A 23,503-nucleotide genomic window follows, 5' to 3' on the forward strand; every position below is an offset into this window, starting at 1 on the left:
TACACTAGAGCATTAGAAATGGGGCCCATTATGTTTGGAGCATTATTTGGGCCCATAAGACAGTGGAGCTTCATCCATGGGGACCAACATATACTGTAGCATTATGTGGAGCTCATCATATACTGTTTCAAACATTATATGGGACCAATGATTCTGTATGGAGAAATAGATGGGCCTCGTCATGAGATGTAAAAAGTGAGGTATTTTTCATTATACTATACCGCTATTTCTCTGCCGTATCGGAGCATGATGAGTTGTGGTATGTGTTAAAGGGGCGCTCTTTCGCCCAGGGCACATGAAAACCTGCAGCCAGCCCTCCCCCCCCACAGTTTGTAGCCAAATAACCCCCATTTTTCAGTGCGTAACTTGTATTATGAAGTTAATTAAGGTTGACAAGCTTAAGAAAGAAGAATTGATGCTTTTGGCATTCAAATGGGCACTGTAGGTGTGTTTCCTGTCCTCCTCTCACTGCCGACTTTTATTCCCCATTGACTTACATTGGGTTTCGTGTTTCGGGACGACCCCGACTTTTCCCTATAATCGGACGATCTTGCTCGACCCGACTTTTGGAAAAGTCGGGTTTCACGAAACGAAACGCGACCCTAAAAAACCAAAAGTCGCTCAACTCTACTGCTGACGCTTTTCTCGGACCCCTGCAGCCATATTTAGGCTACACCAACAGACTGAACAGGTTCTGACCCCCCTGACCCATGTTTCCCCCTGATTTATTATAAGAAACATTACTCGTTATATTTGTGCTCTGATTTCCAATTTCTTGTTGTTTTCTTTCTCTTCTTTGGCATCTATGGGTTAAAAAATGAAAAAAAAATTGTAAATCACAGTTATATTTGGAATCCAATGAAATGATGAGCTTCTCTGGTTTGAGACGTGCACTAAATTTATTTTTTGAGGTTTAATGCCCAAATCCTATGGATATTATATACACTCCAAGTTCCAACACTTTGGCCATTTAGATCAGAAAGCTGAGAAACCCTTTAAATTTTATTCCCTTTCTTACTGTCCAAAAGCCCAAATCATTAAGGGTGCTCTAAGCCCACTATTTAGAAATCGTACTATTTTTTCTAGTGGATTGGTAGATAGTTCTTGTACAAACAAGCACTTTTGAAATTTACTGCTAATTAAAATTTGCAACTGTTTTTGAGCTATTAACACTTTTTTTTTTGTTTACAGCTTGTTGCGTAGGAGACCGACCACTGCTGCTGTCTAGCTTGAACAGACTGTACTGAAGCTGGCTCGTATTATTAGGCAACAGTGCACTCCAATGATCCTGGCCAACTCCAAAACAGCGCTTACAAACTCAATAGGAAAGCACTTGTGAGGACTACCCATGTTCTGCTGTCTAGCAGCTGTGGTCGGTATCCAAGGCAACAAGCTGTAAACAAAAGAAGTGATAATATCTGAAGAACAGCTGAAAATTTTAATAAGCAGTGAAAAGCAAAATAGCTCGTACTTACAAGCCCTTTCAACAGTAGCCATTTTTGAGGATGAGATTAGTTATTTATAGGGATCCAGTTTCCTTGGAAAATGCTATTTATACGCAGAGGTGGAGTGCACCTCTTAATGGACTCGGCAAGTCATATTCCTCGACATCCCTCATTAAGACTGGAGGACAAAACATCAGTCTTAAAGAAATGCGGAAGAGATGTGTGACGTCACAGGTGCTGGCTATGGTGTCCTGTGGAGGCTAAACACCTACGCGTTTTGAAGAATCGCCATTCCTCTTTCTCGAAACGCTTTGGTTTCTAGCCTCCACCGGACACCCTAGCCAGCAGCTGTGACATCAAGCGCTTCTTCTGCATCCACTCGCGTAGTTACCAGAGACGCTACCGGCCAGAGCACCAAGGATCAACGCACACCACTGGAGTCCGCAGCCTCACGCTCCGACACTGCGCTGAGTGCTGAGGCGCCTTCAAGCAGCTATCTATGGTAGTGCCGAGAGTTGGACCACTACCGATCTAATATTGATTACTGATCCCAAAGACAGGCCATCAAGAACCGGATAAACCCTTTAAATCTACTAATTTATGGGACAAAACAGAATATTTGGATCTCTGTATAAAAAATATCACAGAACCACAAAAAAGAACGGATTTAAAGGGGTTGTTGAGGACTTAGATATCTATGGCCTATTCTTAGGATAACTCTATTAGGTAACCAATATCAGATCAGTTGTGATCTGACACCCGACAACCCCACTGATCTGCTATCTGTATGCTCCTCGGAGGCAGTGAATACACAGGGTACAAAGCTGGAACAGCACAGCACCGAACACTATGTAGTGGCAGTTCTCGGTACTGCAGCTCTGATCACATTCACTTAGGAACTGAGTTGCAGTACCCGAAAATGGCCACTACAGAGTATATGAAGCCATGATGTTTCGGCTTCGTTCAATGTGAACTTCTGATTTCTGCGGTGAACGATGGAAAAAAACCCCTATATTATTTTTTGCCCATATTATCATTGAGACAGAAGAATTTCTGTCTACAGCTGCTTGAAACCCGATGATAAAGCCAATGTCTTACCTGTGAGCTATTTGTTAACGACTCTATAAGAACATCCGGTAGAATCTCATCAACCAAAATCTCAGATATAAAGGAGTCAACAAAGTCCTGTGCAAAATGCTTATTTTCTGCGAAGTATTGATGTGAATTGTGCTCCTAGAAAAAGGGGGAAAATAGGTGGAAATGACATGAATTTACAATGCAGCCAAAGACCGGACATTATTTATTAATCGAGCCATTTCCTAAGCTTTAATATTTCATGCTCATTGACCTGGAAAGGTCGCCGGCTCGTGAGGAGGTGATCTTGTAAATGCTGGGGTTTTGTAGGTCGCGGCGCTCTTTAGCGCTTTATACCACTGATCTTTTAATAAAGACTAATCAGAAATTCTGTCATCCAGCCGGATACAATATTATATTGCAGGTTAAAAAAGTAACCATTGATTTAATTTTATTTCATAAATCAATAGCACATATGAAAATAAGCAACTTTGTAACATATCTTATCAGAGAAATCTGCTTCATTCTCCTCCCGGACTGAGCTTTCATTTTCGATTCATGGGTAAGATCTGTATTTGGAGAAGATCGATTCCTCTATTACTGAGATAGGAGATCACAGTTGGTGCTTTAAAAATTCAATGGAGAAATAAACCAGAGGCAGTCACACACATTCTGCTGCAAGTTCTCATGAAACGACAGTTACAGATATCCATAGAACTTTATAAGCACCAACTGTCATCTCCTACCTTAGCAATGGGAAGGTCTGAGTTCACTGAATGCAGATATTATCCGTCAATTGAGGGATTTCGAGAGTGAAATATCAGTCCCGGAGGAGAAACAAGCAGATTACTGTGATCATAAGACTGGGATCTAAGGGGTAGCATTTCTCAAGATATGGCTTGTCACTCTCCACAAGGAGGAAAGTTACCCCTTAGATTCCAGTCTTAAGCCTCTCATCTATACAAATCACATCTCATGCTTTACACTCAGGAGAGGAAACACCCCAAAATACATGTCTATAAATGATTTTTGAGATTGAAATATCAGTCCAGGAGGAGAAAGAAGCAGATTTCTGGGATATTCTGGGAGCTTACGACTGGGATCTAAGGGGTAACGTTTTTCCAGGCCTGGCTTGTCACTCTCCATAAGAAGATCCCAGTCTTAAGCCTCTCACTTGGCCAAATCAAATCTCATGCTTTGCACTGAAGAGGGGCAACACTCTGAAACTTGTGTCTACAAGCTGAGATGTTGGTTTGGCTTTTATCCTACCTCATGTTGCAAAGTTCCTTCAGGGGTCAATATTGACTTTTAGGATTGCTACTTTTAGTAGGTGGTGCTATAGAGTTCAAGTCCTCTTCCTCTCTAAAGAGGCTATTTGCATATTTAATTTCCCAGATTAGAATTGCATGGCGTATAAGCCTCCTCACACTGGCAAGTCATTCTCCACAAGGAGAAATATTACCCCTTATATCCCAAAATAAGGAAGGAATCAGAACTCAACCTCACTGATCCCGACAGGTCTGGGTTTGATTCTTACCCGTTTCTACCCGTCTCTTATTCCTTCCTCTTGACACACATCCCAGAACATCCAATCACAGGCAAAAAATGTGTCATCGTCATGATCAGTGAGTGACAGAGAGGGCGTCTCTGTTGGATGAAACTTGCGCAAAAAATCTAATATCCCATACGGAACATTCGTATAGCATTCGATATATTGTAATTCTTTAACATAGGAAACTGTATCTGGTCTTGTCAATCTTAACACCACTGATAAAAACAGATGACAGTACAGATGCAAAAATGGCCATTTTCTCTGCTTAAAAAATGGGTGATTTTTTAAATACTTGTGTGAACTGAGCCAAATCCGTTCACATGCATGGAGCCACGGCAGTAGTGCAGTACCATGCTTATTATTTCCACAGATTCTATACAGAAAGGCAGATGATCTGCACAATTGTATGATAATGTGACGAATCCTAATCAGCGGCAGCACAAGGGTCGGACCCATGGAAATAGATTGCTGATAGAGTTCCTTTCTGGGAAGTAAGATGACTGCGGATGATGGGACAATGACATTCACTTACTGCGGTCGGCTTCCCTCGGTCGCGCTCAGTGTTCTTCACTAATATCGGTTTAGGCAAGAACGGATCATATTTATAACTTCTCCTTCTGGAATTGAAAATGTGCAGAAATTGGAAACTACAGGTAATGTCACATACTGTAAAAGCAAAAAACTTACAAAAAATAAAAAAAAATTCAAGCTCAAAGTTGACTTTCTGATTGTATATTTTTTAATTAGCTGAATATGGTTTTACATGTGCTGCTTCAATGGTAAATGTAAAGCTTTCCATTAAAGTAGACTTTGTCTTCTGCGAGAGAGTGTTGTGGGCATGCTCTGTGGCATGTACAGTACTTACTGTGCTGGTAGAGGATAAAGGACATAATGTTGCCCAGTTTCTATTTCAAATGATGTGATCCTATATTATTTGCCTTTAGTTTTGTAACATAAGTGTTACTAGACCTTTGATTGAATCCCCTTCTTATAATAGTGAAATTATTGCTGATTATGCCAAAAAGTGGCAGCAATGTCATCCTATTGTGAGCACTCAGTGCATATCCTGTTACTGTGCTGGCCCCATCTCCAACTCCACAGATATGCCATAAATCTCTCATAGATGTTGGTCCCACCTCTGGGATTTGCATCTGTCTTAAGATCGGGTTCCTGTTCTGCACGGTCTAGAACGGACAGGTGGCCGTGCAGGCACTTCTCTATTAGTATGTGCTTCTCTCTTCTGCGCCCATCCCTCCTTTTTGGATAGAGCGCAAAAGGACCTGTTTTCAAGATAGGTGCTGATCCCACATTTGGAAATCGCATCTCTCTTGATAATGGGGCCCCTCTCTAATTGGTCTGGAATGGAGAAGCATCCGTGTACGTGCATATGCCTCATTAATTTTGAAGCTCTCATGCAAATAAATGAAGAAAAACGAAAAACACACATGTGTAGCCAGGGGTGGACATATCATTGTGTAACCTGTGCAGCTACACATGGGCCAAAGAGATAAGAGGGCCACGGCCACCTCCAAAGCAGGTGGAATTGTGAATTACGATGCGTTATTGGACTGCAAATTGTCCATGTACTCGGTTCACCACTAAGCCAAAGGCAAAAAAGAGTAGTAATCCGTAGAGGCACTGATGGAGCAGAGCTAAATTGCACAACGATATGGCAGAGTAGACTCAGCGATATATCAGAGCCGTATTTGTTACAGAGTCGAATGCAGAGCTAGCAGCATTAAAGAAGAGTTGATTTGGCGATACGGTAGAGCTGAGTTTGTCACAGAGTCCAATGCCATAGGCACAACATAGTTACCCAGTAATGTAACAGTGCTTTGTTTGTCACAAGATCCAAAGCTGAACTGCAAAGGGTCTGTGTAGACATGAAAGTCAGTGGGTGCTCTTGTTCGCTGGCCTGGCTGTCTTTAGAAAGGTCTCATGGACCAAGGCTCATGCCACTGAATGGCCGTTCTCCTTCCCAGTGGAAAAAATACTACTCAAACAACACAGGGTGAAGGTAACATAATGGGGTGATACTTTATTGGATCACCAACAGTCAACAATTTATTGATCAATATTTTGCCAAATGTCTCATATTGAAAACAGTTAGATGTTAATATGTGCATTGCACTTCATGTTATGCGTTCTGACAACTGGCAGCGCTGGCTTCTCTCTTTTTATATTAACAACATATAGCACAGCCTTAGCAAGTACATAAGATGACAGAATCTCACCCTTCCACTGTCTCGCTAGGAATTAGAACCTCTGTGACTTCGGGGCTTACAGGGCCAATTACCCCAAACAGTGACACCCTGCTTTTGGCGGGCACCCACAGAGAGAAGGTAACAGCAAACTTTGGAACCTGACAGCCCATTGAGGTATATGGTAGGTGACCTGACAGTGGATCAATTCTGTATTCCTCCAGTTGGAGTCATGGTGCCTTGACTGCTTTCCTCTAGTGTCTCTGGAAACAGAGGCAGATACCCCTTTTATACCCACAGCTGAGCTTCAGACCATTACTCACAGGGAAGAGGTCATCTCTCATTGTTCAAGTGTTCAATTAACCTGCATAGTTTGTCCTTCAATGTTTTCAGAACAACAAGCTGCATGGACTAATACAATAGGAAGTCAGCAGGCATTCACCAAATTAAGAACCATCGATTAATTGAACAATCAGTGCCTTTGTTCCCCAATGATAGCAGAACAATAAGCTGTATGGCCTGATACAATAGGTAATCAACAGGCATTCAACAAATCAAAAAGCATCAATTCAATCTACAACAAGAGTCAACATTCAGACTCATATAAACAATAGGTCATATTGCTGGGTCTACTGAAATAATGCGTCTGGCATAATTAAGAATAAACACGGTGTCTTCACAGGGACCATATATTGTTCTTCCACAGGGGCCCTCTAATGTATGTGTCTGCCAGTGTGGACAGCCACCTCTCCATTCCAGACCATGTGTTATAGTATCCTGTTCTCAAGATATAAATGGGTCCCACGCAGTGTGATCCACATCTATCTGGAATCTATCTGGGTCACCCTCCCAGGGCTGTGGGGTACTCGGTACCGGGCCCAATGAGCTTCAATGGAAGATGTCACGGCAGCTGGGACCCGGCCCGTGGCCCTGGGCGCCCATTGTAAAAGGGGTTTGCTCAGTGTGCTTATGATGATTAGAGTTTATGAATGAATGAGTCGTGACGCCACCTGTGGTGTTCGGCAATGAAGATGTTGAGCCGACGCTGCAGACAGATCCTCTGGGACAGATGGTGTGGTGCAGCAACGATGTTATAACCCTCCACAGGCAGGGCTGTAGTCCCAGGGCAGAGTAAGTGAAGTGACACTTTGATGGTGTAGTGTCGGGCGCAAGGGATGTTGCAGTGCTGGGCAGGTTGACGCAGGAATAAGTGGAGGACACCGGGGCATGTAGTTCCAAAGCTTTACTCACAGTCTGTTGCAGGTACAGGTGCCCGCCTCCATGCCGTGTCCTCTGGGTCAGGAGTTCAGTCAACTTCCAGGCAAGATGAAGTACTCCTTTCCAACACTCCGCCAACATATGTGCCTTTTCTGAACGTCTCCCTCTTAGCGCCTTTTAGTGAAGTACTCACAGTACTGAGTTACACTGGAGTTCCTCCTGTCAGATGTTCCTAAGAAGTCTGCTTTGGGGACTCCTTCTACCTAGTCCTTGCGCCCGACCCCGGCCTTGTGCTTAGAACTTGAGAAGGGTTCTCCTCCAAACCTGATCCTTGTTCTCTTCTTCTCCTCATGTTCCGTACTAATTCTTTCCTTCTTATGGAGAGTCAGGCTTTCTATTAATGTTCCTTTCCTGTGCCAACGGACCCAGATCACTGAGGTCGACTGCAGCACTTCCTTCATCCATCCCACTCAGGGGATCTCCTTTCACAGACTCACCTCGTCAGACTCCTGTGACTAACTGACTAAATCCTATCCTCTTCCCGCTCTTTTAGTGCAAACTAAACTCCACCCGCCTCCCAGCACACTTTGTGTTCCAAACAGGGAGCCACCAAAGGGTGCTTTGCTACACTACTTTGTTGTGTGGGATGCAGGTGTTGGAGTGTGGTCAGGTGTCTCCACCTTACCTGGATAGTGGGGCACCACACCTCAGGAGGACATGCAGTACCTCTGTGGCGACTGAACCCTCAGGGGTGCCACATATCTATTAACTGTGACTTACATAAAAGTGAGAATAACCGGTGGGAACAACCCAACAAAGGTATTTCTCCCAAAACATGCTGATCACTACGAGTCCGATTGCAAGGGCCCCAAGTCATTCTGAGAACGGGGAATGGAGTGGAGATGGGCATGCTCGGCTTCTTCAACATTTATTGTCTATGGAACTGTTGGACAACGTAAAGCTCAATGTTCTGCCATTTCTGATAGTCAAAAGAACAGAGAAAGAGCATGTTAACATCCATTATAGTCCCCATTCCTGGGATTGCTGAGAGTTCCACTTGAACACCTAGCAATCAGAAAGTGATAAAGAGATTTGCTTAAAATCTAATTTAAGGCAACATGTGCAGGGAGTATCTCAGAGCAGTTGGACTCCTTACCTTAATTTTTCAGTATTACCCCAAAGGATTATGTATGTAGGAAAGCCAGGTAGGACTAAGTTAAATCCCACTACTGCAGGTCTTGATTAGATGCAGTTGGCTAGCTTTTACTAAGAACAAGGACATGTGTTCAACTGGGGAAGCTGACCAGAGTGGGTTATATTGGAGCTGTTGAGAGACAAACCAGAGTCTGAAAGGTTTCTGCACAGGCTGTGTGCACCAAACTGCAAGTATCATTGGTTGCTGTCGAAATAGTTGTTTTATTTGACTGAACTGGGACTAGCTCAGCCTTGTGTGAGTAGCCAGGGTCTATTTTGTTTAGTAAGAACCTGCAAAAGGCTAGGAATTTTGTGTTTACGGTTTGGTTTTTCCGTGCTGTGAAATAAACGTCACATAATTGTTTTGACGCAAGAATCCAGTGCCTGTGTGAACTCTATATATCAATAGCTTGGAGGATTCCCAACAATAAATAAAACATAACCTTTAATCTCTCATTAAAACCTAAGACATCACACATAGACAAACATAATAGTGCTCGTGCATATCAGTGCTCATTTAAAAAATAGTTCGATCTCACCATTGCTCATGGACATGAGGCGCATCGGCGTATTTTTCAGAGGTCCCCCGCCGGGTATCTGGGTCCATATAACAGCACAAGACAGCGTATGGAGAAGGAGATAAATAGGGTTACAGGTGTGCAGTTTTACCTATTCTCCCTGTCGTACCCAAGCCTTACTCCTGCCCTTACAAGGACAGGCCCCAAATGGACCCTATAGTGTCACCCCTAATCCTTAGAAGGGGTATTGGCTCCCTACGCGTTTCCTCCCCAGTAGCGGGGATTCATCAGGGGAGTTATATAAATGAATAATAGGGGGTTTGAATATATTTGTCCATAAAGAAAGAAATAAGGGGCCCGCAATGGCTGGGTGCCTCAACTCGCAGAGTGTCTATCCATATCCCTGCCAAAAAGTCCCATATCCCTGCCAAGACTTTTTGGCAGGGATATGGACAGACACTGTGCGAGTTGAGGCACCCAGCCACTGTGGGGCCCTTATTTATTTCTTTATGGACAAATATATTCAGACCCCCTATTATTCATTTTTATAACTCCCCTGATGAATCCCCGCTACTGGGGAGGAAACGCGTAGGAAGCCAATACTCTTTCTAAGGATTAGGGGTGACACTATAGGGTCCATTTGGGGCCTGTCCTTGTAAGGGCAGGAGTAAGGCTTGGGCACGACAGGGAGACTAGGTAAAACTGCACACCTGTTACCCTATTTATCTCCTTCTCCATACGCTGTCTTGTGCTGTTATATGGACCCAGATACCTGGCGGGGGACCTCTGAAAAGTACACCGGGGCGCTTCATGTCCATGAGCAATGGTGAGATCGAACCATTTTTTAAATGAGCACTGATATGCACGAGCACTATTATGTTTGTCTATGTGTGATGTCTTAGGTTTTAATGAGAGATTAAAGGTTATGCTTTATTTATTGTTGGGAACCCTCCAAGCTATTGATATTTGACCCCTGAGGGTTGTATATGTGGTGTTAGGCATTCTTTACCACAGCTGATTCTGCCTGTGTGAATGCTGCTACCTACTGCCAAGTATGAATCACTACAATATATAGATTGCATTTTTTGGCATTAGCATCTTCCGTTCCATCAAAGCTCTTTACGCAAGAGACCACATTATGTGTTCTTCTGCAGAAATGCTACAAGCCCTCGCTTCATCCTTCCCATGTAGCACTATATAGCAGCTAATGGTTCTTTGCTGCTCCACTAGGCTTTCCGGCATCTTGTCTGAGCAGATGTTGTAGCGGCTTATCCCGATCTCAGAATTATGCAGTATTATGTATGCTTTTGGCTCCTCGCTCTAAACAAAAGATGTTACATTGTATTTGGAGATGGTGCCCTGGGTTGACTCCATTTTCTGAAATTGCAATGCCTGTAATCAGTTCAAGAGGCATGAGATGTGCTTCTATTACAGTACATATTGCAGAAAAGTAATACAGAGAAGGTACAACAGCTGCTGTGAGGCTGCGGCACTGAATACGAGGAGACGATAGCTACCGGATTAGACTCTAATTGTGAGCGGTAATATAAAGTCTCCACGTCCCAGATTACGATACAAGGTGTCTTCTCCCATCACTGGCAGATCCATTGGATCAAACACCTTTTCTGTATATCCTAAAGACCCGAGATGGAGAATAACCAATAATACCATCTAAATACCAACCCGCTTAAAACACTATTGTCAGGAGTCAGGACTTACGCCTCGTGCTGCTTTTGTCTCTTTGTGTCAGAGTATTCCAAGTCTACGTTCCCGAGATCCCAATTAGATTTAGATGTGAGGCTGGAACATAAAATCACGAAAAGTGATAATCCACAAATTCATATGTGATGCAAAGCAATTCTGCAATGTTGCAATAGATAGTCCCACTATTCTAACTCTGGACAGAAGTTACGGTATTTTCTTGAGCATATGAGTATGTTGCGTCCATTTATATAGAAACCCAGATATGAAACCGACAAACCATTTTCTGGCAAGCATGTCACCATCTTTCAGGCTCTGGCTTATAATCTTTAAGAGTGATAAAGGGTTACGCTCTCCACAAGCCATGCATGGGATAGTTGTGGGACAAACTGCTAGGACCTCTTGTGATCCCAAAATTGGGACTTTGGAACCGCAAAAACAGAGCTCTGGGGCACCGTCCTGAATAAAGGCAAGGTGGGCACACTCTCCCCTCCACTCATTGCCTAATGGTCAGCTGGGGTACAAACATTGAGTACAGCGCTCTGCTATTTCCAGAGGTCCCATAGACCAGGGTTCCCCAACTCCAGTCCTCAAGGCCCACCAACAGATCATGTTTTCAGGATTTGCTTTGTATTGCTCAGGTGATAATTGCTTCACCTGTGCAATACAAAGGAAATCCTGAAAACATGATCTATTGGTGGGCTTTGTGGACTGGAGTTGGGGAACCCTGCCATAGACGATGAATGAGCGGAGCTTGAGCATGTGCAGTTCCGCCTAATCCAGGAGGGGTTCCTTTACCCTTGTTTTTTGGGTGAAAAGGAACATGTCACCAGGTTTTCCCATTATAAAATACGGCCACCACCTTTAATCTCGGTATCAAGCAGTTGGACCCACAACGATCAGCAATGCCTCATATCCCAAGGATACAGGATAACTTCCTGTGGGAATAGCTCTTTAATATAGCAGAATGGGCTGATGTTCGATGTTGCATTATTGCACTGTGACCCCATATTATGTAACATAAGGGGTAATAACCTCAGCACAGAAAGAGACGAAAGCTTGATACTTTTGCAAAGCTGAATATATTTATTAGGATCCGACATCAGTGAAAATAGATGAATCCAACGTTTCGACCAGTGCTATGGTCTTTTCCAAGGACATCTGTATGAAGAAGGATATGATAATGTGTGGTGTTATGACAGATGCATGATCCCCTAGCGGAAGGATGAAAGCACTGCGTGAGTGGCACCTACAGCTAAACCAGAATCCACTGTAGAACACATATTACATTTAAAGGGGTAGTCCAAAGTACAAAGTTCTTTTTTCCTAAATCCCTCTCTATTTAATTCCAAAATCTAAACTATTTTCTAATACACTTTGATTAAAAATTCCATATTCTTCCCTAACTACACTATCTAAATGTTTTTCTTTTTTTTTTCTGCTACTTACAGCGGGGAAAAAAATATCTAGTCAGCCACCAAATGTGCAAGTTCTTCCACTTAGAAAGATGAGAGAGGTATGTAATTGATATCATAGGTAGACCACAATTATGAGAGTCAAAATGAGAAAACAAATCCATAAAATCACCTTGTCTGATTTGACAAGATCTATTTTGCAAATTATGGTGGAAAATAAGTATTTGGCCATTAACAAAAGTTCATCTCAATATATTGTTATATATCCTTTGTTGGCAATGACAGAGGTCAAATGATTTCTGTAAGTCTTCACAAGGTTGGCACACACTGTTGGTGGTATGTTGGCCCATTCCTCCATGCAGATCTCCTCTAGAGCAGTGATGTTTTGGGCCTGTCACTGGGCAACACTGACTTTCAAATCCCTCCAAAGGTTTTCTAAGGGGTTGAGATCTGAAGACTGGCTAGGCCACTCCAGGACCATCATATGCTTCTTACAAAGTCACTCCTTTATTGCCCTAGGTGTGTGTTTGGGATCATTATCATGCTGAAAGACCCATCCACGTTTCAACTACAATGCCCTTGCTGATGGAAAGAGGTTTGCACTCAAAATCTCATGATACATAGCCCCATTCATTCTTTCATGTACATGGATCAGTCGTCCTGGTCCCTTTGCAGAGAAGCTGTCCCAAAGCATGATGTTACCTCTACCATGCTTCACAGTATGTATGGTGTTCTTTGATGCAACTCAGCATTCTGTCTCCTTCAAAGACGACGAGTTTTGTTTCTACCAAACATTTCAACTTTGTTTCATTAGACCATATGACATTCTCCCAGTACTCTTCTGGATAATCCAAATGCTCTATAACAAGCTTCAGAAGGGCCTGGACATGTACTGGCTTAAGCAGGGGGACACGTCTGCAGCATCTGAGTCACTGGCGGCGTAGTACGTTACTGATGGTAGCTTTTGTTACAGTGGTCCCAGCTCTTTGCAGGTTATTCACTAGGTCCCCCAGAGTGGTTCTGGGATTTTTTGCTCACGGCTATTGTGATCATTCTGATCCCACAGGGTGAGATTTTGCTTGGGGCCCCAGATCAAGGGAGATTATCAGTGGTCTTGTATGTCTTCCATTTTCTTACTATTGGTCCCACAGTTGATTTCATTACACCAAGCTGCTTGCGTATTGCAGATTCAGTCTTTCCAGCCTGGTTCAGGGCTACAATTTTGTTTCTGGTGTCCTTCGACAGCTCTTTGGTCTTCACCATAGTGGAGTTTGGAGTGTGACTGTTTGAGGTTGTGGACAGGTGTCTTTTATACTAATAACAAGTTCAAGTGTAGGGTCGATGGGCCGGGCTGGGGGGTGGTCCCTCTGTATACCACGCAGTGACGCACAGACAAAAGATGGATGCAGATTTCGGGTGCAACAGGTCCAAGTTTATTTCCCGCTGTCCGACTGATGGCCCTCACGATACACCGCAAATTCTCTTCACGGCCCTCCGTGTCCAGGCCCCGTTACACACACACCGTACTTATCACCAGGGACGTAAATACACCTACCGTCCCTTTTCGCTTAACGACGTTCCTGTCAGCTCGGTCACTGTGGCTGCCTTAGGCCCATACACCAACAGTAATTTTTCTGGTCAGGTATCGTCTTCAACTCGGTATGTGTTTCCCCGGGGCCTCGTCTGTACTGCGGTACTTCATGTCAGGACCACCCCCCTGACTTCCTTTCTCCTCAGTCCCCTGGTTAGGTTTTTCCTCACAGTGCAGCAACTGTCACAGTCTCCTCATCACTTGAGCTCCCCCTGGGGACTGGAATCTTCTGGAACTCTCCTGTCAAATTTATAGCTTTCCCGGTTCCCTGTAACTCCGCCCCCCATGACCAACGGTTTCTTAGCCCTAAGCTGATGTCAAGTCTTATGCTCACACTCCTCCCTGCCCTCTAATGTCAATTCCAGGTACTGCACGTCACCTACACTTTCCTAGCTGTTTTCCCTTCTGTCATAACTGACATCCTGCCTGACAAGTGCAAACCCCTTTGAAACCTGACCAGTCAATCCGTCCGTCAGGTCACCTTCCCTACACAAGCAGGTGCCATTACTACTGGTAATGCGTGGGGGACAGAGGAGCCTCTTAAAGAAGAAGTTATAGGTCTGTGAGAGCCAGAAATCTTGCATGTTTTAGGTGACCAAATACTTATTTTCCACCATAATTTGAAATATAAATCTTGCCAAATCAGACAAGGTGATTTTCTGGATTTGTTTTCTCATTTTGACTCTCATAGTGGTGGTCTACCTATGATGTCAATTACAGGCCTCTCTCATCTTTTTAAGTGGGAGAACTTGCACAATTGGTGGCTGACTAAATATTTTTTTCCCCACAGTAAATTTTGGTGATGCTTTGTTTGAGAATCCCAATGCATGTTGGGACACTCAAATGAAGCGTCATCAGGGGACAGAGGCTATGGTCACTGCTGCAGCCCCTGTCTCCTCCCTAAAACAAAGCATCATCAGTAACCTTTGTTTTGGGCTGGGCTAGTCCATGCTCTGTCACTGTCCATGTGCACATTGCACCAAAAGGAGGAAGAAAAAGAAAACTGACCATATAGTCCAAAAGGTGTAACCACAGAATATATACTCACAAAAATCAATAATACTTGTATTACTGATTTGTTTTAGTATATATTCTGTGGTTACATCTTAAAAAACCATAGTGTTTTTTCTTTTTATACTCCTGGTTGTGCGTCCCTTTTGTATTACTTCCATTTTATCTTTTCATTGCTATTTGCCCTGTTATTAATTTTTAACCTGAATTTAATAATAAACTGTTTAATATTTTGGACTATATGGTCAGTTTTCTTTTTCTTCCTTCTTTTGGCGCCATGTAAATCTCTGACTGTCCACACAATCTTATCTTGGTCTGGCTTCTTGGTTGTAGGGTCTTTATTTTATATGATTTTATACTGTATATTCACCAAATATCACGGCTACCCTCACCACCACTTAAGCATTTCCTTTGTAGTCCTTTTTTTTGCCATGTAAACATTGACAGTGTGCTCTCTCACTGACTCAGAACAGTAGTAACAAGTCAGCAACAATGTCCCCTATTAGTGGGTGTTGTCAGAATACTTGGCTTTCAGAGATCATATCCACCCCTACAAGTTTTTGCAAGCCAGGTATTCATCTTACAAGGTACACGGACAGTGGGCTCTGTTGCCGGCTCTTTACTTCTGATCTAATCCAGCCAGAGAGCGCACTGTCATTGTGCACATTGCACCGGGACTAACCATTCTCGTGAAATGTAGGTCACTGATGATGCTTCATTTCAGGGAGGGGTACAGTCTGCAGAAGTGACTGGAGCCTCTGCCCCCTGATGACGCTTTGTGTATCCCAGCATGCACTGGGATTCTGAAACAGTGCGTCATCAAAAACAAAGCAGGGAAAAAATAGATAGTGTATTTAGGGAAGGCTAAAGAATTTTTAATACAAAGTATATCAGAAAATAATTTAGTTGAAAGTGTTTCTGGCTCATTACTACTGATCTGAGACAATGAAACAGTGCACTGTCATTGTGCATATCACACAGTGCACATTGCGCAGGGACTAGCCAAGCCCCTGAAATGAAGGTCACTGATGATAGTGTAGTTAGTGTAGGATAGGAATTTTTTACTTAAAGCATATAAGAAAATAGTTTAGTTTATGGTAATAAATAGATAGGGATTTAGGATGAAAATTACTTTTTTGCAAACTTCTTCATTTAGAGAATGATTGTAAATGACTAGACCATGTCTAGCCAGCAATACTTCTGGAGACAAGTAATTTGTAACAAGAGCTTGTAGGAAGGATTCATTGTACATGCGCACACATGAGAATGATCAGTCTGCCAATATTGCTGTTATTATTACCCCACCGATATAGTTACTATGCAAGTGCACTTGGTTTATTGTACGCTTCTTTCATACTTTTTGTCTTGTGATATATAATTTCAGCAAAATAAATACAGTTTCCCAAGAAGTTAACAAAGACAGAACAACAAGTTGCTGTGTAAAAGAATTACACAATATGAGAGACCCTATAATGAAAATGTCAGACAAAGGAGGGAGTGCGCCTCTCCGCAGATGTCAGTGTGCAGACAAGACGTACTCAGACGGCTTAGCAATACAAATAAAATACATTTTCTCTTCAAAGTTCACTACGGTATATAAAAAAACAGCAGGGGGAAACTTTGCAAACTATCAAACCCAGATACAGATTTAAAGGATAGATTCAGACTCAGACCAACGTGCGCGCTCCATCCTGTCTCAGTGATAAATGTTTAAAAGGGCCTGACATAAAAAAGAGCAAAACTGAATATTAGGATATAGTGAACTGTAATAGTCCACCGGGATTTAACTCTTCAATTGCTTATTTTTTTATTTCTGCATATGAGATAGGAAGCTGACGGCACCACCTTCCCATCAAAGCTAAATGTGCCATTCGGAGCCTAGAATTGGAGATTGTACGCTATGTAGAGATGTGAGATTTTACTCAGCTTCTGAAACATGGAGAGATTTGGCTTTGGTTACATGTCTTTGTCTGGTTGCATGTAATAATATTGCTGTTTTGTACTTTTGATGATACTGTTGCTGTAGACGTTGCTGTACTGTTGCTGTAGCTTTTGCTGTACTGTAGCTGTTGCTGTAGGTGTTGCTGTAGCTTTTGCTGTAAGTGTTGCTGTACTGTTGCTGTAGCTGTTGCTGTACTGTTGCTGTAGCTGTGTACTGTTACTGTAGGTGTTGCTGTAGGTGTTGCTGTAGCTTTTGCTGTAAGTGTTGCTGTACTGTTGCTGTAGCTATTGCTGTACTGTTGCTGTAGCTGTTGTTGTACTGTTGCTGTAGCTGTAGCCTTTGCTGTATTGTTGCTGTAGCTTTTGCTGTACTGTTGCTGTAGGTGTTGTTGTACTGCTGCTGTAAGTGTTGCTGTACTGTTGCTGTAGCTTTTGCTGTACTGTTGCTGTAGGTGTTGTTGTACTGTTGCTGTAAGTGTTGCTGTACTGTTGCTGTAGCTGTAGCTGTAGCTTTTGCTGTACTGTTGCTGTACTGTTGCTGTAGCTGTAGCTGTAGCTTTTGCTGTACTGTTGCTGTAGGTGTTGTTGTACTGTTGCTGTAAGTGTTGCTGTACTGTTGCTGTATTGTTGCTGTAGCTGTAGCTTTTGCTATTCTGTTGCTGTAGGTGTTGCTAAAGCTGTTGCTGTAAGTGTTTCTGTACTGTTGCTGTAGCTGTTGCTGTAGGTGTTTCTGTACTGTTGCTGTAGCTGTTGCTGTACTGTTGCTGTAGCTGTTGCTGTACTGTTGCTGTAGCTGTAGCTTTTGCTGGACTGTTGCTGTAGGTGTTGCTAAAGCTGTTGCTGTAAGTGTTTCTGTACTGTTGCTGTAGCTGTTGCTGGACTGTTGCTGGACTGTTGCTGTAGGTGTTGCTAAAGCTGTTGCTGTAAGTGTTGCTGTACTGTTCTGTAGGTGTTGCTAGTCATACAATGACTCTTCTCTGTAGAAACCACTGACTTTGGTGTAACACGCATACTATCCACTAAATGTAGGGTGTTTGGCTGATGTTTATTTGGAAAATATGGGGGAAAAAGTCTTAAAGATTTGTTTTTAAGGGAGACAAGCTGCTGCAAGTTATTCCTCTTTTCACCTGACACATGCACACTTAGCCAAATGAAGCATGCACGTGTGTGGGCAGGTGGGGACAAATAGCAGTCAGCTTTAACAGCATTTGCTTAGCAGCTTTTAAAGGGCTTTTCACAACACTGACAGGTATAGCTTTTTAAATTGGTGATGGTCAGATGTGTGCAATACCTCCACAGCTCCATTCATTTTCTAAGCAAGTGCAGAACAATGCCAAACAATTTGCTCAACTGTTTCCTGCAGTCACATGGAGAATTACAGATGGGGCATTTCAGAGATCCTGTTTGCGGGATCTGTGGGGTCACAGTGAAGAAGTAATAACCTTCGATGTTTAGCATAACCCTTTAAACATGCATGGCCACCATAGCTGCTGCATTAGCTTCAGATACAGATGTCACACTGCACCTCTTTAACAGGAATCTGTCAACGACTATTTAATCTAAGAGTATCATCAATTAGGGGTAGAGAGCCTAATTCTAGGGATGTGTCACTTATTATATTGGGTGTTGTAGTTTCAATACAGTGGTTTTATCAACAGGAGATTATCACTGCAGGACTAGGTCTCACATGCAAGCCAGTCCAGCTAATCAGTGAAACATCACTTCTAATAGGCTGACAATGTAGAGTGTACACAGGAAGTTGCCAATCAGGGGTGTGGGCGGGGTTATACACAACTCAACATTCAGAGCTCTGATACATCTACAGCAGATATAGGGATTCTATCCAAACTGCAGCAAGCAGCTCAGTAACTGATACATCATTGGAATCAGGTTCTCTGCCCCTACATTATGCTTCTCTCAGATTTCATAGCAAAAAAATGCTAACAGATTCCCTTTTATAGTGCGAATGTGCATGTGCTAACTGTGTAGCTTGGCTCTTTGCAATTGTAGTCATGCCAAGAAATACATTGTTATTGAGACAACACAAATAAACCTTACTAATTCACAGCTTAATAGAGCCATAGCAAAGAGGCGACTTTCAGTTCCAGGGAGGCAAGCAATTGAACAATAACAAGAGCTATGCATGCTGGGGAGTGAAAACAAAAAGTGATAGGAGGTTCCTGCACCGATAGTGCTGACAGAATGCTATTGAAGAAAAACTTCCCACTAAAAGAGGAAAAGATGATGAGTTACAAAACCTGACAGATGCTGGCCACCTTAGACTGGTACATGTACTAAAATCAGTTTTAAATTAAGTTGTTGGGAGTGAAGACAGCCAGACTATAAGGGTCAACAGGTGTTATCTGAAAGGACAGGTATACTCTAAATGTCAATAAGACTGAGCCGTTCCTCAAGTAAAATGCAAAATGTTCATACAAATGAGATGATTCTTTTGCAACATAAGAAATGTTTTACTTGGTGTCATTCGTCTGTGTGAACAGAGCCATAATCCTAACGAAGGACGTATATTAGTAATTTCGCCCTACCTCGGCAGCAACAGCCTTGGCAGACTCTTGTTTTTCTGTTTCGCTGACATGGCTTTTTCATACGAGGTCACGGCGATGAGGTCATCCCATTCTGCTCGCGGTAAAAGGCCGTATTGTTGTCTTACACGGCTCAAGCTGCAAAGTACAAAAGAGACGTTATGTGTATTTATTACTTCTAGGTAAGATAAGAGTAACAGATGCCATCCTGGGAAAAGGGTGTCTCTAGATGATGGAAGTATTAGAAAGGCTGTCTAAAAACATTGAATAATATTCATCATCATCATCATCATCATCATCATCCATCATCATCATCCTCATTTTCATAATCCTCATCATCATCCTTATCTTCTTCATCATTATCCTCTTCCTCCTCCTCATCATCTTCCTTTTCATCCTCCTCATCCTCATTCTCCTCATCATCATCATCATCATCATCATCATCCTCCTTATCATCCTCCTCCTCATCATCATCATCATCCTCTTCTTCCTCCTCCTTATCCTCCTCATCATCTTCCATCTCATCATCATCCTCTCATCATCCTCCTCTTCCTCACTATCCTCATTATCATCCTCCTCCTCATCCTTCTCCTCATCATCATCCTCCTCACCATCCTCCTCCTCATCCTCAACATTTTCATCATCCTCTTCCTCATCCTCAACAGCATCGTCATCATCTTCTTCCTCATCCTCCTCCTCCTCATCATTATTTTTATCATCCTCCTCATTATCTTCCTTCTCAACATCTTCTTCCACCTCCTCATCCTCATCATACTCCTCCTCATCATCATCATCCTCTGCCTCATCATCCTCTTCATCATCATCCTCATCCTTCTCACCATCATCCTCCTCATCATTGTCCTCATCATCATCCTCATCGTCCTCCTCCTCCTCCTTGTCATAATCATCCTCCTCACTATCCTCCTCATCCTCCTCCTCATCCACAACATTTTCATCATCATCTCCTCTTCCTCATCCTCAACAGCATCGTCATCATCTTCATCCTCATCCTCCTTCTCATCAGCATCATTTTCATCATCCTCCTCATCATCGTCCTCCTCAACATCTTCTTCCACCTCCTCATCCTCATCATACTTCTCATCCTCATCATCCTCTGACTCATAATACTCCTCATCATCATCCTCCTCCCCCTCATCCTCTTCATCATCATCCTCATCCTTCTCCTCATCATTGTCCTCATCATCATCATCCTCCTCATCATTATCATCCTCATCATCATCCTCATCCTCATCATCATCCTTATCCATTCCACAACATCAGGAAAAGCTGAAAATCTAATATGTAAATGCAGAACGCTCTGTTGTTGATGAGTCAGAAAGTTGGAAAGACAGAAATGATCTCACTACAGGGGACATAAATCAGTTTCTCTTTATTTTATCTTGTTTACTGACATTTTCTTAACATTATCTACTGAGCCCAGTAGACACATATTTTGCAAGGGTCCAAAGGGGGAAGTTACCAGCACCAAAGGGAAGTATTAAAAACAGCCTTTAATAATATAGGATGAAAAAAATGGGAGAATGTGCTCATATTAATATACAAACCATAGTGCTGACGCGTTTTGGTTTTTACCCGAAACGCGCAATAATTATGCTTTTTTTTAACATGGGCACATTCTCTCACTTTTCGTTATCCCATATGATTAAAGGCTAAGACTTGGAGAAGTTTTCCACTACTTCGACAACTCCGTGTCACACCCCACGCTTGTGCTATGTGCACACAACGTCTTGTTGCAGACTTTTCGGAGCAGAAACTGAGCTGAACCTCTATGTTTTTGAAAAGTTTTCAATTTTTGAATGGGATTTGTAAAGTTTCCGCTCAATTTCTTCATTGAAATCTCCTCTGTGTGCACAATCCCTGAAAGACTCTATTCATTTCTATTGTAAAACCACGTTGTTCATATGTTCAGTCTTTTGATGGATTTTCTTCCACTTCAGGTTCGAAAAAACACCTGGTGGGAGAAAAGAACGTGCTAGTACCTTTGAAAATGCCTCCTGCTTAAAAACTTTTATAACTAGGCACCGTATAATCAGAAAGCTGCAACAAACACTCTAAGGGCTCATACTCACTTGTGAGAGACTTTCATGATTCTCGTGCGGTCTCTCGCATGAAAACCTGGCACTGCCACCGGCACTCGGACCGAAGCATGCGGCTGCATAGAAATATATGTTTCCGCACGCTCCAGTCCGAGTGCCGGCGGCAGTGCCAGGTTTTCCTCCGAGAGACCGCACGAGGATCATGAAAGTCTCTCGTAAGTGAGTATGAGCCCTAAGAAGAATAAAAACTGAAAAAAATGCTTCATGAAATAATAGGCTTCTAAAAAAAATCTCACCAAAAATTTAAATTTCCTGAAGTGGTTTCCATTGCAAAACTCATGATAGTTTTTTTTAGGAGGGAAAAAACCTTGTGTTTTCCACGTAGAAACCATTTCAGTACATTTCTGTTTTCTGGAAGTTTTGAAGGACTTTTTATTCTCCTTAAATGGTTTTGAAGAGTTTTTGGAATAGTTTTTTTTTTTGTAACATTCTTTGCAACCATTTCATATCTTTTTCTTTTCCATTCGTCATTTATCAAAACATTGTCAAAAAAAATAAAGCTTAAAAACCTCCTTTTATCAACAGAAAAGTGGATTTTCCATAGAAATGAATTGGAAGAGTTTTTGAAGAGTACTTTATATTGGAGAGGATCTTCTCCAAAAAAAACCAAAACTCCTTAAAAAAGAATAAATTCCAGCATAAACAGATGTAGCAAATACTTAATATTGTATGGTAGTAATTTATGAACTGGAGAAAATATGATGCCTCATGCACACAATGGAGCCTGATTGGCAGCACATGGAGTCATACTATGGAGACGTCTCCCATGTTCTGCCATATGGTGCCTCCATATGGTAGCGTAATACTGACGTTCTCTTTTTTAGAAACAGAAGACAATATCTCCATATAACAGAACCCCATAGAACAAAGAGCAATTTGGATTTAGATGTATCCTGCAGAAATAATTCCGTATGCACACAGGCAAAAAAGATCTCCAGCAGAACCCAAAAGACTCCTATGGATGCATTATTATGGGTTTCTACAACTTGTAGATACTGCTTGGTCATAATACCGCCATATGGATGAGGCTTAAGTCTGGATACAGTAACTGATGATAACTAGCAAAGCTCTTATGAGAAGTTTCTGATCCGTGATCAGATTTGATGAAGGACGGAGCTTTATGCACTCAGAAATTATGATACTGACACTTTTCTTACTTTAACCAGGTAGAAAAAAAAAAAAAATGGAAAAGCAAAATAAATCTTGTGAACACGTAAGTATTATATCTACATGCTATAAGCCATTACCTTTCTTGGATATCCACCCAAGTTCTGCCGGATTTCATTGACGCCATCGTCTAATTTCTGCAATAATAAGAACATTGGCGCAATTACTTTTTATGAAAACTCAAAGAGAAAACGACAATCTAAGGCCAGTTTCACACGTAAGTGTCTCCGGTACGTGTGATGACAGTTTTCTCACGTACCGGAGACACTGACACACGTAGACCCCTTCAAATGGATGGGTCTATCCACATGTCAGCATGTTTTCACTGACCGTATGTCCGTGTGCAAAACACGCAGACATGTCTGTACCCGGACTCACGAGCCGCAAAACATGCCGCACACATGCACATGGAGAACAGTGCACACTGTCCTCCTTGTGCACGGACGGCCACCGGGGAAGTAGCGCTACTGTAAGCCACTGTTCCCCAGCAGCAGGTGCTGATCGTGGCTGTAATCCATTCTCCCCTGCTCTGCCGGCGAACAGAGGAGAATGAATGAATGAAAAACTAACTTGTTGTGACCTCAGGACCGTGGAAGAATGCAAGTGATGAGGTCACGGCAGTTCATGCTCTGACAAAGTGACTTCATCACGTGCATTCTCTCATGGTCCTGAGGTCACAGCAGGTCAGTTTTTCATTCATTAATTCTTCTCTGCTCGCGCTGATTGCGGCAGAGCAGGGGAGAATGGATGACAACCGGCTCCAGCACCAGCCGCCGGGGGACAGCGGCTTACAGTGGCACTTCTTCCCCTGTGTC

The 23,503-nt window shown here is 42.6% G+C and overlaps 1 protein-coding gene across 4 annotated transcripts in view; it reads right to left on the bottom strand.

Annotated features, from left to right (window-relative positions):
- The window catches only part of LOC141097773 (uncharacterized), a 78,543-nt gene that overhangs the window by 49,895 nt on the left and 5,145 nt on the right, over window positions 1–23,503 (bottom strand). For 3 of the 4 annotated variants that reach the window (XM_073585180.1, XM_073585179.1, XM_073585181.1), the window contains 6 exons: window positions 22,769–22,825; window positions 19,408–19,542; window positions 10,922–11,002; window positions 4,604–4,688; window positions 2,544–2,678; window positions 745–803 (listed from right to left, as the gene is read on the bottom strand). In XM_073585180.1, the coding sequence (XP_073441281.1) occupies window positions 745–803; window positions 2,544–2,678; window positions 4,604–4,688; window positions 10,922–11,002; window positions 19,408–19,542; window positions 22,769–22,815 (542 nt within the window). In that variant the 5' untranslated portion in view covers window positions 22,816–22,825. The remainder of the gene's footprint in view (window positions 1–744; window positions 804–2,543; window positions 2,679–4,603; window positions 4,689–10,921; window positions 11,003–19,407; window positions 19,543–22,768; window positions 22,826–23,503) is intronic. The other variant, XM_073585182.1, reaches the window with a different exon arrangement.

Source organism: Dendrobates tinctorius, unplaced genomic scaffold (genome assembly GCF_039654945.1).
Source record: "Dendrobates tinctorius isolate UK_male_01 unplaced genomic scaffold, ASM3965494v1 ptg000086l, whole genome shotgun sequence".
NCBI classification, from domain to species: domain Eukaryota; kingdom Metazoa; phylum Chordata; class Amphibia; order Anura; family Dendrobatidae; genus Dendrobates; species Dendrobates tinctorius.